At 47.8% G+C, this 21,947-nt stretch overlaps 1 protein-coding gene across 3 annotated transcripts in view; it reads right to left on the bottom strand.

Moving 5' to 3' along the window:
* TBC1D8 (TBC1 domain family member 8) overlaps nucleotides 1-21,947 on the bottom strand; it is a 77,356-nt gene that overhangs the window by 17,601 nt on the left and 37,808 nt on the right. For all 3 annotated transcript variants that reach the window (XM_012555928.2, XM_004369312.2, XM_023734018.1), the window contains 7 exons: nucleotides 15,316-15,523; nucleotides 13,010-13,204; nucleotides 11,389-11,565; nucleotides 9,180-9,330; nucleotides 4,841-5,055; nucleotides 3,757-3,874; nucleotides 356-641 (listed from right to left, as the gene is read on the bottom strand). In XM_012555928.2, coding sequence (XP_012411382.1) covers nucleotides 356-641; nucleotides 3,757-3,874; nucleotides 4,841-5,055; nucleotides 9,180-9,330; nucleotides 11,389-11,565; nucleotides 13,010-13,204; nucleotides 15,316-15,523 — 1,350 coding nt within the window. The remainder of the gene's footprint in view (nucleotides 1-355; nucleotides 642-3,756; nucleotides 3,875-4,840; nucleotides 5,056-9,179; nucleotides 9,331-11,388; nucleotides 11,566-13,009; nucleotides 13,205-15,315; nucleotides 15,524-21,947) is intronic.

Genomic DNA, 21,947 nt, shown 5'->3' with positions numbered 1-21,947 from the left:
GCTGCTGGGAGCCAACATTTCCTGGAGTCCCCACCATTCAAGGCCATCGTGAGACATCTGAATCTTCTTGAAGAAAAACATCATAGCCCTCGCTCTTCCTGGGCACTCTTACTTGGTGGAGAGGAGTGAGGGAAGACAGTGCTCTTCACCCACACGCTGGTGACAGTGCCACATGGCAGACTGGCTGTGAGGAGGCCACAGGGTGACAGGAGGGTAGTGGCAGAGTGGAACTGAAAAATCTCCCGCAGCAACGGCACTGCTGGGCACCTGCTGCTGTCCCTTCCGAGGTCTCCCGGAGGACCAGCTGCTGCCCGCTCTGTCCCGTCTGCCACAGAAGCAGGTGGTCAGAACCCACCTGCTGAGAATCATCAAGGCCTGGCCGTCATCCTTGCTGCTGCAGAGGTCCTCGGCGTTGGCTTCGAGCACAGCCAGCCCCAGCTGGAAGATGGCTTTGATGCCGTCATAGAAGAAGCAGTCTACAACATTCACCGCACTCTCTAAAGGCATAATGCTGAGGAAGAGCGTCAGGAACCACGAGAGAGAAATGGACGCCAGGGCAGAGAGGTCATTCATGTGCTCTGCCAGCTCGGGGAGGCGCTCCTTGATGAGCTCTTCAAAGACAGACTGGTCCACTTGGGCCCCTGAGAAAGAAAGGCCACAGGGCTTGGCTGGGGAGGGAGTCACGCTCTCTAAAGTCAGCCGCAATTAAAACTCCGCTGAGATAAACAGAACACGAGACAATATAGAGCCCAGAAAAGAACCCACACTCGGCAAACTGATTTCTGGCATTTTCCCTAAGGTAAGACAAGGGGAAAAGGACCGTCTTTTCAAAAAGTAGCACTGAATCAATTAGATATCTGCATGGCAAATAAATAAATAACCTCCACCTCTACCTCACACCATACAGAAAAATATATTTGAAATGAATCATAGACCTAAATGTAAAAGCTAATGATAAGACTGCTTGAAGAAGACATAGGGAAAAGGCAACATTTCTAAGGGCATAAAAATCACGAACTCTAGAAACAATTGTAAATTGAACATCACCAAAGTTAAGACTGGTCTTCAACAGACACCATTATAAAATGAAAATGCAAGTTTCAAACTAGGGGAAAATATTTGCAGTATACATATCTGAAAACAGTCTTTTATCCAAAATAAGGAACTCCTGCAACTTAGTAATAAGATGCAACAACCTAATTTTAAGAAAATAGGCAACAGATTTGAACAGACACTTCAAAAGAGAGGATGAAACAAATGGTTCGAAAGCACAGAAAAAGATGTTCAACATCATCAATTAACAGAGAAATGCAAATGTAAACCACAACCCTACGGAGCAGTTCTACTCCGTCCTCAACGGCAACAGGTTTTATACCACTTCTCACCCGCTAGAATGGCTAAAACCAAAAAGAAAGTCAATGCTAAGTATTAGCAAAGATTTAGAACTAGAGCGCTCACTTATTGCTGGTAAGAGCTGTACGAATACATTATATCCACTCTGGAAAACTGACAATTTCTTATTTAAAGCTTAACACACATCTAACTATATGACCCAGCAATTCCACTCCTAGGTATTTAACCAGGAGAAATGATGATGTTCGTTTACAAAAAGACTTACACATGAATGTCCAGAGTAACTTTATTTCTAATAGCCCGAAACTAGAAACAACTCAAATGTCTATCAACAGGTGAATGGGTAAACCAATTAGGGTATGAATGTACAATGGAAAACTACTCAGCAATAAAATGGAACTACTGAGCATCCACAGCAAGGCAGTCACCAGATTACGAACGAGTTCTATTCCTGAGTGTCTTTAAGTCGAACTTGTACCTAAGTCAGAACAGTTAGGTATCTAACGTCAGTTAGTCAAATGTTTCTCTTAGCGTATAGTATATAGTGTATCTTCCTATGCATAGAAAACATTAAAGAAACACTTCCAGATACATTAAAACATCCTTAACGTAATAATCAGTAAAAATAATAATAATGTTTTGATGCTCGTCACAAAGTACTGTCCGTTTGTTATTACGAACCTTGTACGTACCTCAAACTTTTAATATAATAGACTTTACGGGGGTTGGTTCATAACTACAGGTAACGACGGGTTGTACGTAAGTCAGAGGTTTGTAACCCGGGGACTGCCTGTATGTTCTCTATTGTTACATTTATATAAAGTTAGAGAATAGGCCAAATTAGTCTATAATGATAGAAATCAGTACCAAATGTTTGCTTGTGTCAGGGGTGGGTAGGGATGGACTGGGAAGGGGCAGAAGGGAACTTTCGGTGGTCAGAGAAACGTTCCGAAGGTTCCATCCTGTACTGCGGTGAGGGTCACACAGGTGTGCGCATTATCACGGAAGGTCTAGTTGGTCCCTGTCAAGTAGGCGCTGTCACACATCAACAACCATCAACCACTGGCTCTGACAATGGCTCTGACAACATGCCCCCCAGTACACAGAGTTTCTCATTACTCCCTGCCACTCTGTACAATGTAAAGCGGCCTCCCATAACACAAGGGGAAAAGGGAAGCAAGCCAACTAAGCACTCAGGCACCTGAAAGCAGCCGGTGAAGACCGTCAAAGGCACACCTTGGAGGCAGACTCATCTGGATATTTGTGGTCCAGCTGTTTATTTTAATCATGACTGGCCAGCATTTTGAACTCAACATGCTCACAAAAAGCAGTCACCTCCTTCCCAGCCAACCACCCCTCCTGCTCCTCCACAGTCCTGGAGTCCTCACTTGCCCTCAGTTCTCAAGCCATCAGTCTCCAAGGCTCTTCTTCCTGCCCTGCCCCCACACACAGTCACTGCCAAATTCTCCCTCACATTGGTTCTTCTCTTTCTGTCCCCAGTGCCCCCACTCCAATTTTAGGCCACTCCATCTCTCACCTAGATTACCAAAAAGTGTCCCTAAGGGTATCATCAACCAGAAACAACCTTTATGTTAATTTCTCCACTAGGAGGTTGCTGGACCATAGAAACATGGCAAGTTGAGATCCCAACCACACCAAAGACAGAGGCACAACGTGGAGGATTTACTCAGGGCCCACGCGGAAACAAATATGCTTCCTTACTATCTCCTTAGCCAGGTGGGGGGATTTTTTTCCAAGTCTGTCCTTTCACTGAGGGCACAGACCTAGAGGGTCTCCAACACTGTGCCAAGGTCTCAGTCCCACCCAGCCCCTCTCCTCTAAAGGAACCGGAGCATCTCCTGCCTATACAAGGCCCCTGGGTTACCAAGAGCAACATATCCTCCCCTCTTCCCAGGCCACAGCATCAGCGCAAAACCACTCCGTTTTCCACTTCTCTACTTGTTTCTTGAGCCTAGGAATTCCTCCTTGTGAGTTCAGCTGTCCATCTAGAATAATGTGCTTTCAGTTATCCAACATGTGTAGGTGTTTGTAGTAGGAGGAGCCTGCTAACCAAAAGGTCAGCAGTTCAAATCCACCAGCCGCTCCTTGGAAACTCTATGGGGGCAGTTCTACTCTGTCCAATAGGGTCGCCACGAGTCAGAATCAACTCAACGGCATCAGGTTTTAGAGCAGGAGAGTATCCGAGTTATGTCATTCCACCATTCCGCCAGAGCTGTACAGGGCACTACAGGAGTTAGTTTTGCAAATTCAAGAGTTAAAGCGTATTTGCGCAGAGATTAGCTGAGCGGCACAGAGGGATTCTGTAACTAGGACCGTGATGAGTTTCTTTCCCCAGGCTTTGTCCTTATTCTCCACGTAGAGCAAGCAGAGGGGGCAGCTTACCTATCACTCGGTGGTTGAAGTAGTCGGGCAACATCCGCTCACACACAGCAACCAGCAACCAAAACGCTTCCTCTTCTTTGGCGTACAGCAGCAGGACTGAGGTCAGGATATTCATAGACTGCTCGGAGTTCAGAGAGGAGCAGAAAGTTACTGGCCACATCACGTGAGACCACAGAGATTTCAAAATGTACAAGCCCAATGAGCCACAAAATTAAAGGCTTTGCAGGTGAGAGAAAACAGCATATCCCAGCCGTACTGACGATATGAAACGACCATATCAATATGGGCCTCACAAGACTGATTAGACTAGCAATTAGCTACCACGGAGTTACTGTCCTCTGCCTGGTAGTGCTGGACTGAGCTGTGGAGCACGCCTCAGGCTTTGATCAACCCAGCTATTCTCTGCGTACATATTCTCTCTCTCACACACACACAACTTTATTCACTCAGATTTTGCTCACTCACAGGAGAGCAAAGTTCGAAATCTTACTCTTTGAAATGTCAGAGACGTCTCTCATCCAATCTCGTGTTGGCTTATTTGTTGTTTTATTTACTGATTTTTATCTTGTTGCTGGTTCGCCACACCCCTGAACTCAGGAACTGTTCAGAGGATGTCTCACTTGTGTTTCTTGAAGAAAAGTCATCTGCCCTAAACATCTTTCTCCTCCCCAACAGCACTGCCATTTTTTAAGTCATCCCAATAATTTCTATACAGAGCTAGAAAAAATAAAGCTCCCAGGAAGTTATAGTAATCCTGTCCCACGTGGAGGCTCAAGAGGGGCAGTGAGGACTGGATCTGGCCTGGAGCCGACAGCAACTCGGCGTGTTCCTTTCTCTCCTCAGGCACTACACAACTTCTCAAATCTTAATTACTAGCCGGTCTGACTATACAAAGATGATGGCCTTATTAGATATGCCGTCCATGTTAGAAACGTTCCTTCAGGGCAGGGACCACAGTTTGCTCACAGCACCAAGCACAGTGCCTTCGCACAAAACAGCCCTCAGGACTGGACGGCTGAAAAGAGCAGAGAACAGAAGGGTCCACCCCCAGAGGATCTCTGCCCCTCGGTGCACACAACTTCACCTGGCAGTATCCAATTTTGGGGTTCCGGTGGGCATAGGCTGTCAGGACTCTCCTCAAAGCAGCGATTCCCGTTTCGTTTTGGAAGGCGGGGTGCTCCGGTAAGGAGCGGTGCAGGTCGCGTTCGATCTCCTCCGTCACCAGGCAACACTTCCCCATGGATTCCTCCACCAGATTCCCATAGTAACCAGGATGCGAGGCGAGGTCTGTGACAGCGTCTGACGGGTTTAAAAGCAATTTTTAAGAGAGAGATGATTACCAAAATGGTGTCAATGTGGGGAAAGGGCTGGTGCTGTCAAAGAACCTCATGGGATCTAGTTACTTAAGGGATAAAAAATGTTTTGAGACCACACAACCAAAGTTCATTTCTGCCGTGTGGTCTATCGCAAAATCAGAAAGAAAAAGAAAAAAAGAAATTATGTGGCTTTTCTAAGAATAACCTTACATAGTGGGGGAAAATGTTCTACTAGAAATAGTTTTATTAATTTGCTTTTCATACATTGTATTTCCCGACAACAGGAGGAGGTTATATATATATATATGTACAGAAGGTCATGCATTGGTTCAACAAGAGATTACTGAGCACCTGTGTGTAAAGTGCATAAGAAGGTGTAACTGTGATTAAATAAAGCTAACCATTAATTATAACCGAGCCAATGAGTGCCAGCCTGAAGCTCTGAAGGCTGGGCTCGTGACGTGTAAACCAAAGCCGGGAGACCAAGCACAGAAAACTCCGTGCACCAGCCCAGGTCTCCACAGGTTTGTTGTCTGCCCAGCAGCCCAACATCAGGGATGCATCCATGCTGTGTGAGGATTTGATTTACTCATCAGCCAGCACCAGGGCTGGTTTTGGGTTCAGTGGTAGAATTCTCGCCTTCCACGTGGGAGACCCAAGTTCAATTCCCGGCCAGTGCACCTCATGCACAGCCACCACCCGTCTGTCAGTGAAGGCTTGCATGTTGCTATGATGCTAAACAGGTTTCAGTGGAGCTTCCAGATGAAGACAGAATAGGAAGAGAAGTCTGGTGATCTACATCTGAAAATTATCCAATGAAAACCCTATGGATCACAACAGTCTAATCGACAACTGGTCCTGGCAATGGTGCAGGACCAGGCAGCACTTCATACCCTTGTGCATGGGGTCACCACGAGCCAGGGGCCGACTTGACCGCAGTTAACGACAAAATTCCACGGGCGCTGGCGGGATGGTGGGCTCCCTCCAGTACGAATGTAACCCTCACGGAGGGAGATACCAGGAGGGCCAGGGGTTGCAGAAAGGGGGCCGATTCTGCCTTTAACTGCTAGTTAATGTTTTAAAATTCTGGATGTGTTTAGTGAAAGAACCTCCTCTTCAACTCTCCCATCTGCAATGCCTGACTGAGATCCCCATCATATCTGTTAAACAATCACTATGGCATGCATGAGTAATAATCAGCATTTATACTAAAAGCTGTCTTGCTCATTGAGCAACAGCTTAAACAGCTACAGTAATACTTCTGTCAGCAAAGGAAGCATTTGATCACTATGAAGAGACTGTCCTATAGGAAGTGACTAAGTAGGTTATCCCTTTCATGCCTATTGGGACAGAAGCACCCCACAAACATTTTCGGGCTCTCAGGTTCTTTGGGGGGCTACTTGTCGCACTAGAAGTATTTGCTGCTCCCCAGTGGGGTTTGTGTAACAGTGAAAAATGAAAGAGACATTCTTTGGTGAAAATTCACTAAGGTAGAAGCCTTAGATATGAGGCAGTGCATCCAGGAAATGTAGATTCAGTCAAACTCTGTCTCTTTTGGCTTTTGCACAGCTAGATAAGCCTTGAAAGCATATTTGTGGCTTCCTGTGTGATAGTTAGGGAGCTCTGGTGGGTTTGGTTGTGTGTGTGTGGGTGTGTGTCATATTTGGAAAATCAATATAACAAAATGGAAGGGGCAACCTTCCAAAGATCCTTGGGAGAGATGGAGCCCGCTAAACACGCTGCCAGACTTCTGTCAGCATTTTGTGGGAAAATGTATGCCCACATGATAGTTCTCAAAACCCATACTACCTACCAGAGCCCTGGTGGCACAGTGGTTAAGTGTTTGGCTGCTAACCAAAAGGTCGGCAGTTCAAATCCACCAGCTGCTCCTTGGAAACCCTATGGGGCAGTTCTACTCTGTCCTACAGCGTCGCTATGAGTCAGAATCGACTCGGTGGAAACAGGCTTGGTTTTTTTCTTTTGTTTTATACTACCTACCAAAAATAAACACACATTCAATGCTTCAGCATGCTTCCATTAATGAAAACAAACACATGGTATCAACAAAAAATTCAGAGAGGTAAATAATTGGGTGCTGAAAGAGTTATAAAAAGGCTGGGTGTGTGTACATGTGCCTTCAAGAGACCCAAAAGAATACCTACTAATGGCACTGACAGGTGTCATCTTTAGGTGGTGGGATAATGAGTATTGTTACTTTCTTTGCTTGCTCTTCCGTATTTTCCAGCTATGAATATACACTGTTTTTATTAAATACAAAGACACAGGAGACATTTGTAATTTGAAAAGGAAGCGTCCTGATGGTGTGTCTTTGGTAGGCACCTGACAATCAGCAGCAGAAAGAAGCCAGGGTGCAGGAGGGATGTCTGAGCATGTGAGCCAAGGTCAGCAATGGTACAAGAAGTAAAATTAAATATCAACCATTCAAATTATCATGAAACCCAAGCTGTCTGGAGCCACTGAGGCTGGATGACTCCCCAAAACTACTGCCCTAAGATAATCTTCAAACCTTAAACCAAAACTATCCCCTAAAGTCATCTTTAAGACAAACAGTAGTTCAGCTGAATTAGTAAAGAACATCGGCCTTGAGCAGTGTGCTGTTTTAAAGAACCATCTATACAGAATTAAACTGACAACAGCAACTCGAAAGGTTAGATGAGAAACTTAGGGGCAGTGAGTGTACCTTAACAGAGGTGGAATAATCTGGAAAAGGACAGTGAGAATGGTTGCATGACTTGAAGAATGTAATCAGTGTCACTAAATTGTACATGTAGAAATTATTGAATCGGTGTTATGTTTTGCTCTGTATATTTTCACACACACACACACACAAATTAGATAAATAAATATCAACCAAGTTCAATACCATCAAGTATGCCAGGAAGCAGGAAATCTGTATCTGGGCCTTTCCAGCATGGAGAAGGGAAGTGGGGCTGGACTATTTTAGGGGAGAAAAAGGGAAGAGGGAGGAGAGAGCTGATTGGGGGTGAGGAACCTACATGAAGTAGGACAAGACAATGCTCAGGGCCCAGAACAGGTGAGCAGTGAGGGACGGTCCCGAGGCTCAGTCCTCAGAAGGCTCACTGCTGACGTGAACACAGCAGGGTCACCTGGGACCCGAGGGCCTCAATGTCGTGCCTCCCACAGCACCCTGAAAGGGCAAATCAGCATGTCTTTCAGGAGCAGAAAGGCCACGACTACAGGGGCCTTTCCCCTTCTCAAATTCACGCTCAGGGAGAGACAGAGGAATCCTGACTAAGGTAATTTCCTGCAGAAATCATCCATCAAGTGTCCTGATGAGGGCCTCCCAGAAACCATCAAAGAGTGGCAGAGGGAGGCTCTGAGGCTGGACGAGGTTGTCGCTGAAGGAGTCAGACGTAGAAAGAAGAAACGGGGACAAAAGACAAATCTTCCACAATGTTGCCTCTTATGGGTGCTATTTGTCTTCAACCAAGGAGGGACAGACAGAAACTATACTCAGGAATTTATTTCAATGACACGATACCAAACAAACAAAAAACATCAAATGCACTGCCTCTGAGTCGGTTCTGACTCCTAACAACCCTACAGGACAGAGCAGAACCGCCCTATGAGGTTTCCAAGGCTGTAATCTTTACGGCAGCCGACCACCATGGCTTTCTCCCGAGGAGTGGCTGGCGGGTTTGGACCATCGACCACTCGGTCAGCAGCTGAGTGCTTAACCACTGTGCCACCAGGGCACAATTTATGAAGATTCCTTAGTCTATTTCAGAGCTCATGCCTATAAAGATACTTCACTTCAAGGGAGTTGTTAACAGAATTCTCGTCACTATGTATAAAGCCATTTTTAAATGGCCCAGATCTCCACATTTACGGAGAACACTGTAGCCCAGAGACTGCAGGCAACCAGACCAAGGTCCCACAGCTAGAACAGTCAGGTTTCTGAGGTCCTTAGCTGGGAACTGCACAGTAATAACCCAGAAGTAGATGACTTCATCAGCGCACACACACACACACACACACACACACACACAATGTTTAGTTTGGAGCCTCTGATCCTGAGTCAGTTCCAAAAACAGCATTTAGCCCAAAGACAGCAGAAACACTTACCTGAAAAAAGCAGCCATAGCTTGCCACGTAAGGATTCAGGGATCCCCATGGCTACGAGCTTCCGGATCTTTTCTGTGCGAAACATACACACGGTTCTGCCGTATTCCGCAAAGTGGTCGTTCCACAGACTTATTTTTATCTGTTCTCTGGACTGGAAGTGGAAAGATTCTTAATGGATGAAGAAGCTTGCCCATGCCCCACACCACAGTCCATCCACAAAGCATAACGGAGAGAGCACTGCCCCTCTTAACACAGAAACCAGCAATCACAAGCCATGAAGCCTGTATTCCTTCCACAAACGTGTGTTACCCTCCACTAGACAGAGGCTACAAAGATGAGCAATACAGAGTACTGGCCCTCGACGAGCCCACAGCCCAGCATCTACACAGATAAAATGCAATCTCTCTGACAGTGCTGGAAATAAGAATACGCACGTCCAAACACAGAAGCAGCAAGCACAGAGGAGCTGGGAGGGTGGCGATGGTAGAGGTGATATCACGGACAGCTTCCTGAGGGTGGTGACAGCAAGCTGGCAGTCACAGCACAGCTTGGCTCAGAGGGCAGAGGGAACAAGGGGACATCACAATTTGCCCTGAGCTTCCTGACAGCCAGAGAAAAAACTAACCTGAAAAAATTACATTATTTACATGATCGGAAACGAGAAAGATACCTGCAGGAGCGAGCCTGGTCAACTCATCTAACCTACGAGGGAGGTGGCCCATCAACCCCTCTAACACGTGCGGGCACCCTGTCAACCCTTCTAACATGGGGGGTGCCCATCAACCCCTCTAAATGTGTGAGGGTACACTTCAACCCCCTAACATGTGGGGTAACCCATCAACCCCTCTAACATGTAGGGGTACACTATCAACCCTCTAACATGTGGGGGTACACTATCAAACCCTCTAACATGTGAGGGTACCCCATCAACCCCTCTAACATGTGGGGGTACCCTATCAACCCCTCTAACATGTGAGAGTACCTCATCAACCCCTCTAACACATGGGGGCACCCTGTCAACCCTTCTAACGTGGGGGGTGCCCATCAACCCCTCTAATGTTGAGGGAACCCCATCAACCCCTCTAACAAGTGAGGTACCCCATCAACCCCTCTAACATTTGAGGTACTTCATCAACCCCTCTAACAGTGGGGGTCCCCCATCAGCCCCTCTAAAATGTGAGGGTACCCCATCAACTCCTCTAATATATGGGGGTACCCCATCAAGTCCTCTAATGTGGGGGTGCCCCACCAACCCCTCTAACATGTGGGGTATCCCCTCAACTCCTCTAACACGTGGAGGGGTGTGTCAATCCCTAGGCAACTGAAAATATTTTAAAATTATCCCTGGATGGCGGGGATTTCAAAGTGCCTTTTCAAGAGGATATTTATATATGTATTCAATTATTTGTATGCTCCAGTAACGGGAGAATTATATACATATATTTGATATTTTCTTGCATTTAGTCAAAAAGAATTCAGTGAGTATCTATACGTAGAGCACGTGAGAAGGTTCCATTCTGAATAAATAAAACCATCAGTCAAGTATGAAGGAGCCAAGAAGAACAACGAAAGGTAAACTAATAATGTTCACAGCCCACCTGGCATCTACGGTTGGCAACCCTGGCCTCCTACTTCCCATGGCACCATTTCAAAGTACAATTTCTAGGCTATTTACCTTACTATCTATGCCTCAAACCCTCTCTACAGAGGGAAACTATAAGCAAATGTAATAAAAATACTTTCAGCTCAGTAAAAGTAGAAGATGGTGGCCCTTGGCTCTAAAAAGAGATACAGTAGCAAGGAACACACACCCAGACACCACTGGCTAAAAAGGAGGATCTACAATGGCCGAAGGACTTGTTCTGCATCTGGGAAAACCCACCTGGGACAGCACTGATGGCTTCTCAGGCCATGCAGCCGAGAGCTGCATCAAAGAACCATTGAAGGGGCAGATGAGGAGCCATCCACTCCCGGTCCCTTGGACCACATCCTCAACTCAGCCAGACTTGCTCAGGCAACTGGCATCCACCAAGCCTTTCACCTTTGCCAATGAGGGGAATGGGGCAGGAGGTGCCCTAACCACCCAACGCTGCCTGGCCACCCAGAGCCACACCTGCTCTCCTGGGGCGCTGCTGGAGCCATGCTAGCAGATCAGACAACTGGGAAAGAGCACCCATCCTAACGGCCAGCTCTGCCACACCTCACCCACCATGCGGGAGTCCAGGCTCTGGCTGCCGGACTGCTGGAAGATGGCTATCAGGGCCTCAGGGTTGAGCAGTGGGCTCTTCTCGTTCTCACTTTCCTCGCTATGTTGAGAAGACACCATTTCAAGATCCCCAAACTTGTGATCGTCACGCATGCTTGTGGAATGAAACACAGGCGAAGTCTGCACAGCCAACAAAAGACAGAGAGACAGAACAAAGAAAGTCACTGCTTTTAACATGGAATAGTTGTTGTTCTGCCTTTGGATGAACGAATATAAACACAGGGTGCAAACGGTTAAGCACTCAGCTGCTAACAGAAAGGCTGGTGACTCAAGTCTACCTACAGGCTTCTTGGAAAAAGGCCTGAAGATCTACTTCCCAAAAATCAGCCACTGGAAACTCGATGGAGCACAGTTCTACTCGGACACACCTGAGGTCTCCCTGAGGCAGAATCAACTCGTTTGCTTTTGGTTTTTATCTCTTTAAGACTTAAGGGAAAAACCTGACTAACAGTAACTCCAACAGGACCCGATCCTTAGGAAGAAATGATCCAGACTGAGTCTTCCTGGTGAGGCTATGCTGCTCGTGCACAGCGCAGGGGTCCACAGTGGTGGCCAGAGAGCTGGAAAGTGTTCAACCTCAGTGTCCCCTCATCTTCCCTACGGAGGATGACCACCTCTGGAAACAACTAGCACATAGAGAGGTTCTCTGTCTCCTTTCCTCCCTATCACTGCTCTGGGTGAGGTTAAGGATGGGAGGGATGGATGTAGTAGAACAAGCGGACTGGGCAATGGAAGACCTGGGTCCATTTTTGCAGCTGTCCAGCCTTAAGAACGACGACGGTCCTCTCTTTCAGCAAGTTACTTTTGCCCCCAAATAGCTTCATCCTTATCAACGCTCTAACGTACGAGAGGGATGTTCCACCAATGCCTCCAAATGTGGGAGGTACCTCGTCAATCCCTCCGACTTGTAGGAGGGAGCCTGGTCAACCCTTCTAACCTGTGAGTGTTCATCAACCTCTCTCAAATGTGGGTGATAGCCCATCAATTCTTCTAACATGCAGAGGGGCACCCCGCTGACTCCTCTGACCTGTGGGGATTGTCTCATGAACCTCTATAACCTGTAGGGGATGTCTCATCAACCCCTATAACCTGCAGGGGGTGTCTCATCAGTCCCTATAATCTATAAGGGGTGTCTCATCGACCCCTATAACCTATGCAGGGTGTCTCATCAATTCCTATGACCTGTGAGGGAGAGTCTCATTAACCCCTATAACCTGTGGGGGGTGTCTCATCAACCTCTGTAACCTGCGGGTGGTGTCTCATTAACCCCTATAGCCTATGTGGGTGTCTCATCAACCCCTATAAGCTGTGGAACACCCACTCAGGACACTCAGTGTAACAGAAGGGATAACGGACGGCAGACAGTCTGACACACTGATCCAAGAATCGCTAACACATTTTTCTCGTACCTCAGTAGCTCATCGTTCTATATAAGCCCGCTTTGGAGACCACTGCTCTAAAAAAACCCAGTTGCCGTCGAGTCAACTGCAACTCACAGCGACCCTATAGGTGGTGAACCGAGGGATTTTCAGTTTACAGAATCTGTTGCTTTCAAGCACCATACCGTGTCTTCATTTCTTGAGGTGTCATAATGCACAGGCTGGTTGGCATGGACCTTCTTCAGCCTCATCAGGAGACTCTCCACCAAGTTGTCCCTGTCCTTGAGCTCAATGAACTGGAAGGCCACCTTGCTCCGGATGCTGACGATGATGGGGTTCGGCAGCAGACTTGTGTTCTCTGTCTTCTCAATGCTCACCACCTGTTTTAGGGGAACACACACAAGGAGATGGAGAGAGAGAGAGAAAGAAGACATTACATATGCAGAAAACAGCCCAAAAGAGAAGGCAAAGGCAAATAACTGCAGTTAGGAACTGGCGCAACAGATGAAAAGTACACGCGGACAGCTGCTGGACTTCCCACTCAACCCGCAAGGATGAGCATGTGTACAGTGACCACAGAACAATGACATGGAGGTAGAAGAGAACACGGACGACAAGGCTTTGAGTTTTTCCAAAGAACAGCACTCAGTCAGCCCATCCCTATGTTGCAAGTAGCAACACTATTGTGGCCATGATGTGTCACAGTCACTGGCTCTTCTCGCAGCGAGAGAAGCAAGGTACTGTCTAGAAATCCAAGGACTGAGATGCTTAGAACTGGAAGTCAACGAAGGTACCCCTGGCGGCGTACTGGTTAAAGCATTCTGCTAACTGCTAAATGAAAGATCTGTGCTTCAAACCCACAGGCTGCTCCGAGGGAGAAAAATATGGCAGTCTGCTTCCGTAGAGATCACAGCCTTGGAAACCCTGTGGGGCAGTTCTACTCTGTCCTATAGGGTCACTAAGAGTTGCATTCAACTCAATAGCAGTGTGTTTGGTTTTTTGGTTTATAGTAAGAAGAAGGAGCCCTGGTGGCACAGCAGTTAAAGTGCTCGGTTGGTAACTAAAAAGTTGACGATTTGAACTCACCCAGCAGTTCTGTGGGAGAAAGACCTGACAATCCACTCCCATAAAGATTACAGCCTAGAAAACCCTATGGGGCAGTTCTCCTCTGTCCTATAGGGTCACGGAGTCACAATCAACTCGGTGGCACCTAATGACAACAACACACTAAGAAGTGACCTGATACATATTAAAAGAAGTATTTTTAACAGATGCTCAAGGAGAGGATAAAAGCCAAGTCGTTTGGCATTTATTTTCAAAAGGCGAAGCTTTTCATAAGTTGCCTTTTTTCTTTTCTTTTTTGGTGGGTAAAAAGGGGAGGACTCATTCCTAAGAGCTTTTGGAAAAACCTTCATTGTTAAGCATATACTTTTTTTTTTTTTTTTAAATATTTCATTGTGTTTTAGGTGAAAGTTCACCTAGCAAATTAGATTACCATTCACTAATTTATATATAAATTGTCTGCGACATTGGTTACAATCCCTGTAATGTGTCGGCACTCACACCATTGTCACCCTGCCTGTCCCACTTCCGGAGCCCTGGTGGTGCAGTGGTTAAGTGTTCCACCACTAACCAAAAGGTCAGCAGTTCAAATCCACCAGCCCCTCCTTGGAAATCCTATGGGGCAGTTCTACTCTGTCCTATAGGGTCGCTATGAGTCCGAATCAATTCGACGGCAACGGGTTTGATTTTTCGGGTTGTCCCGTTTCCATCCATTCAGTTTCCCTGCCCCAACCGGCCTTCTCATCTTTGCTTCTGGGTAAATTTTGACCGTTTGGTCTCGTATAGTTGATTGTGCTAAGGAGCACGTTCCTCACAGGTGTTACTGTTTATTTTATAGGCCTATCTATTATTTGGCTGAAAGGTGACCTCAGGGAGTGGCTTCAGTTCCAGATTAAAAGGGTGTCTTAGGGCAATAGTCTCAGAGGTTCCTCCAGTCTCTATCAGTCCAGTAAGTCTGGTCTTTTTTATGAATTTGAGTTTTGTTCTACATTTTTCTCCCATTCTAACTAGGACCTTCTATTGTGTCTCTGGTCAGAACGATCAGTGGCGGTAGCTGGGCACCATCTAGTTCTTTTGGTCTCGGGCTAGAGGAGACTGTGGTTCACGTGGGTAAGCATACTTTTTCATAACAGCTTTATCAATACTGTGGAGGTCAGACTACCCTGTTTTCACCAATCCACGCCTATGCAAATTTTCGGTTGCCACAGCAGCAACAGAAAAAGCAAAGGCCAAAAGGGTGTTGGTCCAACGCAGGCCATGCTTCCCTCAACAAGCCAGAGCATCCAGACGTCCATCTTTAGATGACGAAGGCTTGCTGTGTTACATCTCTTTCTGGACCTACCTCCCAGCAGCACCTGCTGGTTAAAACGACAAAAGGCTGGCTTCAGCAGCTAAAACAAACCCAGCAGAGGTGAAAGGCAGCGTCTACCTCTCTGAGTGGCAGGACAACGTTACAGCAACCGTCTTCTTTGCTAGCAAAGCAGATGTAGCTATCAGAGGTAAACATCCTTCCCACGGTGTGACAACGGCTAAAGGGCGTCCACAGGGAACAGTTGACAACCGCATGCAGCTTCTCCTTCCTCGGCAACCTGAAGAAAGCCCGGAAGAACTCCTTCTGTGCTCTGGCTTCCAGATCCCTGGGAAAGGAAGGAGAGAAAGTAAAGAGGAGGAGGAAAGGTGAGGAAAACATTTTTAAGCCCATCGGCACCACCTGAATTCTAACCAATGCTGTGGACGTCTCATTCCCGCCCATGTTAGCTCATGCACTCCAACGCCACAGCCAACTTCTGCAGCAAGTACCAGAAGAAGAACTTGCTGCCTCTAAACAAAATTAATTTAATAAACCCCTTGTGGACCAAGATACGCATTCCTTTCTGGTTTTAAGGAGCCCTGGTGGTGCTGGGGTTAAAGCGCTTGGCTGCTAATCAAGAGGTCAGCAGTTCAAACCCATCAGCCAATCCAGGGGAGAAAGACGTGGAGGTCTGCTTCAGTAAAGATTTACAGCCTGGGAAACCCTATGGGGCAGTTCTACTCTGTCCTGTGGGGTTTGTTTTCCTGGTTTTAGCGACATTGAGAATCAACACTAAAACAACAGTATGAGAATCCAGGGATCAAAAAGATACACGATAATAAGCATTGGTAAGGATGTGCAGAAACTGGAACCTTCTACATTGCTGGTGGGAACGTGAAACGGTGCAACCACTTTGGAAACAGTCGGGCAGTTCCTCAACAGGTTAAACACAGAGTTACCATACGACCCAAAAATTCCACTCTTGGGTATATACCCAAGAGAAATGAAAACATATGTTCACACATAAACTTGTACACAAACGTTCACAGCAGCATTATTCATACTAGCCAAAAATTAGAAACAGATCAACTGTCCATCGACTGATGAATGGATCATGTGGTCTATCCATGCAATGACATATCATTCAGCCATACAAAGGAACGGAGTACTGACACACGCTACATCAGGGATAAACCCTGAAAACATTGGCTATGCGACAGAACCCAGATACACCAGGCCGCCTACTGTATGACTCCACGGAGCTGAAATGTTCCGAACAGGCAAACCCACAGAGACGGCACACAGCTGAGTGAGTGCCAAAGGCGGAGGGAAAGGAGGGAATGGGGAGGGACTCTCACGGCTACCAGACTTCCTTCAGGTGAGGAAAACGCTCTAAACCTGACTGTGGGGATGGGTGCCCAACTCTGAGAATATATTTAAAAAAACAACAACACTGAATGGTACACTTTAAATGGATGAACTGTATGGCATGTGATTTATATTTCCATAAAGCTGTTTTAAAGTTTTTAGATCCGTGACTGGCATATAGTAAGTGTTGGTGGGCAGCCGTTAAGAGCTCAGGCTTCTAACCAAAAGGTCAGTAGTTCGAATCTACCAGCCGCTCCTTGGAAACCACATAGGGCAGTTCTACTCTGTCAAATACGGTCACTGTGAATTGGAGTCAACTTGACGGCCACGGGTTGGGTTTGGTTTAAACTGTGAGAAAATAAATTTCTGTTCTTTAAAGCCACCCACTTGAGGTATTTCTGTTTCAGCAGCAGTAAGAGACTAAGACACGAGGAGACATCACAGAGAAACGGGCAGTCAACGGAACTTAAGTTCAAACCCTCACAAACAGAAAATACAGATGTGTCCAGAAAACACTCTGAGCACAAAGATAACTGCACATCCTAATGGTCCCAGTTACTGCAGAGGCCGAAACAGCGGTTCCTTAAATGCCTTATACAACATGGTCTACTGCTTCCCGAGCGGCCTGAGCTTCTTCCGGAGAGGGGCTAGAGAGCATGGGAAAGCAGCGAAAACACTCTAGAAGTTCACACACTGCAAGACACGAAGCCAAGGTCCTCAGAATTACCCCAACGTCCCTGAGAGCTGACCTACGCCCCACACAGTCAAACCCTGGGAAACCTGTATCTTTGTCCCCAGCGTACATCAGCACATTGGCTGTGGCAAAAGCAAAGCCTATGCTAACTACCTGTATATACCTTAAAAGATGGTTCCAGTCACCACCGAATCCAGCCGTTCTCCTTCCCTTCCTGGAAGGACATCCCTTCCCCCTGAAGAGAGGGCTGAAACCGAGGTGAATACGTGTGAAGTAACAAGAATCACAGCAGCCTGTGGTGAGCTACAGGCAGGGCTGTTATCGTCATGGGGTGCCGCCGAGTCGATTCCGACTCATAGCAATCCTACGTGACAGAGTAAAACTGCCCCACAGGGTTTTCTAGGCTGTCATCTTTACAGGAGCCGATAGCCAGGTCTTTCTCCCACAGAGTCGCTGGGTGGGTCTGAACGGCCGACCTTTCGGTTAGCAGCCGAGCACTTAACCACTGCACCACCAGGGCTCCTACAGGAAGGGCAGGAGGATTTCTATCTATAATGTTTATTTTGCACCCCATCCCTCTCATATAAGAACAAGGTGTTCAGTTATCTGAGGCTGATTAAAAACATTTTTTTTTTTCTATTCAAAGCACCTGCTGCCTCAGCCAACAGCTCAGATCAACCAGCTTCTCTGTGGACTTCTGAGCAGCGCTGGTGCATTTCACACAAAGTCTCCATTCTCCTTCCTGGGCTGTTCTCTTTTTCACTGTAGAGGTCTGTCTACTGCACATTCAGCACTCAGAAACCAGGAACCCCAAGTTAAAAATACAAAACAAGCAGCAGGAGAGACTTTCCTGAGACTTGAGCTCGTTTACCTTCCTCCCTGCTACAAAGTTCTCTTCCAATTCCACCTCTCAGTATGTATTATACACATGATGGCTGCATTTCTAACGTAATTAAGGTGAACACAGTAACCTAAGAGGTGAGAAACACAGACCTCTTAGGAAGCTCCGAAGAAGGCCACCCTCGCCGTTAGGTTGGGTCCCCGGGTGGCACAAGCGGTTAAGCACTCACGCCCAAACATGGGCAGTTTGAACCCACCCAGAGCCCCCTCAGAAGACAAGCCTGGTGATCTGCTTCCGAAAGGTCACAGTCTTGAAAATTCTATTAAGCAATTCTATGCTGCACAGATGGGGTCGCCATGAGTTGGAAAAGACTTGGTAGCAACTAAAAACATCCTTTAGGGCTATTTCACAGCAGGTGGTGGTTCTGATGCGAAATGTATCAACTCCTTTTTCTGAACAGCATCAAAAACAAAGCCCACAAGTCATAAGTTGCCTTTCTGACCTTGATCCACAGCATTCCAACTTACTAAATGTCTCTACTTTTCTTCTGTAGAGAAGACCAACAGACATCAATCACAGCTTAACATTAGGAACACGCACACACACACACAGTTGCTATCAAGTCGATTCCGACTCACAGAGACCCTACAGGACAGAGCAGAACTGCCCCACAGGGTTTCCAAGGAGCAGCTGGTGGATTCGAAGTGCTGACCTTCTGGTTAGCAGCCAAACTCTTAACCACTACACCACCAGGGTTCCAACATTAGGAAAGCGGAAGCTAATCACAGGCCATAAGCCACACAGAAGTGCACCTCTGAGGATGGAAAACAGTCTAACGGCCCCAACAATACTTACGACCCATTGCCCACATTGCTGGTGGGCACAGGCCAGAACAACTGCTCCAGAAGAAAGCCATGGTCGAGAATAGCAAGGGAGGATGCCGCAAATCATCCTATCTTAACTTGTGCAATGTTATGAACCTGTAACTATATAGAGAATAAACGTGGGTTGATCAGTGTGAAAATGGCATGGCAGGGGTGGCGTCTGACTGCCTCTAACTTCACAAGGGAGGAGGAGAATCAAGAGTAGCATCAACAGCCCAAGGCTGATTCCTATGAGGTGAAGATCAGACAAGCCTCCTCTCTCCACCATCTTTACCAATTCTGACACCAACCGTCCCTCCCATGGCACTCTCTGCTTCTCTGCTGGGTTTGATAATTCATTGCAATGGCCACACAGAACTCACAGACAATACTCACAATTATAGGGTTTATTAGGGAAGTAATAGGTTAGAATTCAGGTTCAGGAATGACTCAGGATACAGTTCTTCGATCAGGACAGCCCTTGGCCTCTCTCTGGCCCAGCCTCTGCTCTGCTCAGGCAAATGTTACAAAGCTCTTCTAGCTCTGCCGGTAAGTGCCCAGAGGCTCCCCACTCCACCAGCAAGCTTACTGCCTGAAGGCGCTCAGCCTTCTCGCTCCATGGGCTGGCACACCCACCATGCCGTCTCCTGCCGGTCTCCTGGTTCTGCTGCCTCTGCTGCTGCTGTTTCTCTGCTGCTGCTTCTCACCATCTCTCCAGTGTTACAGCTCTCGCTCTCTGTCTCCTGGGTCTAGGAGGCTCCCAGGGCAGGGACCTCGGGTCCACAGGACGAGCTCCACTCCTGGCTCTTTCTTTCTTGATGGTCATGAGGTCTCCTCTCTGCTCTGGAATTGGCTCTCTTTTAAGCCTAGCAGGATGGCAAAACTGACCAATCCCCTCATTAGGGTTCCATACACCATGTTTGCATGGTACCACCCCCACAAAGGTGCCATACATCTTATTTACATTATTAGCAAACTATCCAATCCCCTTGCTGGGCCATAAGCACATCATTTGCACAGTCCCACCCAGTCTTTTGGTGGAAGTTGCGAGACCGTGGCGACAGAGGCCGTCTAACAGCGATCCATCACGTTGCCATCAGAATGTGCAGCAACAAATGTCAAATTGGTTGCTGAAGCTGAAACTGAGATGTGTGATTATGCACGAAAATGATGCGGAAAATTCTAGACCACGTTCACACACTTGATAAATTGGAGTTTCATCCCTGAGACCTAGGACTCAAGAAATTCAGGGGTAGGTAGTTCTTTTGTTTCTCCACAAACCCGGAATTAGATTTCTCCATCCTAGATTAAAGGAGCCCTGGAGGTGCAAACGGTTAAGCACTCGGCAGCTAACTGAAAGGTTGGCGGTTTGAACCCACCCAGCAGCTCTGCGGAAGAAAGACCTGGCAATCCGCTCCTTTAAAGATGACAGCCTAGAAAGCCCTATGGTGCGGCTGTACTCTGTCACACGGGGTCGCTATGAGTCAGAATCCACTTGACAGCACCCAACAACAGATGATCAGGTAAAGGTGTATCACACAGGTGTCCCTCTCCCCGCCCCCACCCATCTTTTAGAATGCTTTCGGGAAGAACTCTCTCTGGGCCTTACACATCAACGCTCGCGTCATCTAGTCAGTTGCCTCACCCAGCAAGCCTACCATATGTCAGGCTTATGGAAATACTTGCCTTGAGGCCAAATGCTTCCTAAAACTTGGGCACGGTGACAGGCGGGGGCAGGTGGGTGCCGTGACCAGGCTGTCAGGCACGGCCTCCCCACCAGCTCAGCATACAGGGTTTTCCTCTCGTGCGCTACACAAAAGGCCACCAGCCGCCTCTCCTGTCCTTCCGTTATAAGGGAGGGCAGACTCTGTTCTCTAAGGTCCCCTTTCCTCATAGAGAAGCACAAAGATTTCCAGGGGCCGTCAGGTATGTGCCCACCCACGGACCCAGGCCCAATACACTTACACTCCTGAAAATGCCAAAAATCAGCAATCTAGAAACAAGGCAGAAAGGCCAGACACACGCTTTTTCCTGAAAGCCCAACTCTGCACACAAAACGTTTCGATTCTCAAACGTGTGTCTACACTGAACAGCTTTCCTCTATGGCACCTCTACCAGCTCTAGGAAACAGAAGGCCAAGCTTCCGACGCAGCCACGTGCGCTGAGCACAGCGGGCCAGGGCCACCAGGGACCGACTCGGGGCCAACATGTCCCCATCGTGAGCTTCCCGCGCTCAGACATGACGTGAAGGTGGGGTGTCAGCTGCTGTCCAAAAACCAAACCCATTGCTGTCGACTCACAGAGTAGAACTGCCCCATAGAGTTTCCAAGGAGTTCATGGTGGATTCGAACTGCCGACCTTTTGGTTAGCAGCTGTAGCACTTAACCACTGTGCCACCAGGGTTTCCAGCTGCTATCCACAGCCCCCCAGTTCCTTGGAAAACCAGGACCTCAACAACACAGGGAATCTGTGAGGCTTTTTCCTTCTCAGTAAAAGGCTCCTGTCTTCGTCCTCTTCCATCCTTCCAGCCGCCAGCCCAACCACTGACAGCCCTGAGCAGCTAACAGGGCAGTGGGCTGCAGAGCGGGAGACGGGCCTTCCCTGTGAGCGCGGACTTCTCGCGGTTGCAGGAGCCCCAAGAGTGCCTCAACTGATCAGAGAGGACTCTGAGGCAGAGGAGGGCTTGGGGAGAGTGGAATAAATGACCAGGCAATCCAGTGGGGTACAAGGAGGATAGGAAGAAAAGGGGTGGACCGGATGGGGAAAGATTACAGAGGGCCTGCAAAGCCAGACGCTGAGGAGCTCAGGCTCAGCCAGGCACAGGGTCAGCACTGAGGGGCTCAGAGTCAGCCAGACCCGGGCTCAGCACTGAGGGGCTCAGGGTCAGCCAGACCCGGGCTCAGCACTGAGGGGCTCAGAGTCAGCCAGACAAGGGCTCAGCACTGAGGGGCTCAGGGTCAGCCAGACAAGGGCTCAGCGCTGAGGGGCTCAGGGTCAGCCAGAC

This window comes from Trichechus manatus, unplaced genomic scaffold (assembly GCF_000243295.1).
Source record: "Trichechus manatus latirostris isolate Lorelei unplaced genomic scaffold, TriManLat1.0 scaffold00004, whole genome shotgun sequence".
In the NCBI taxonomy this organism is placed as follows: Eukaryota; Metazoa; Chordata; class Mammalia; order Sirenia; family Trichechidae; genus Trichechus; species Trichechus manatus.
Note: the sequence above shows the minus strand (reverse complement) of the source record. Positions and strands in the feature narration are given on the sequence as shown.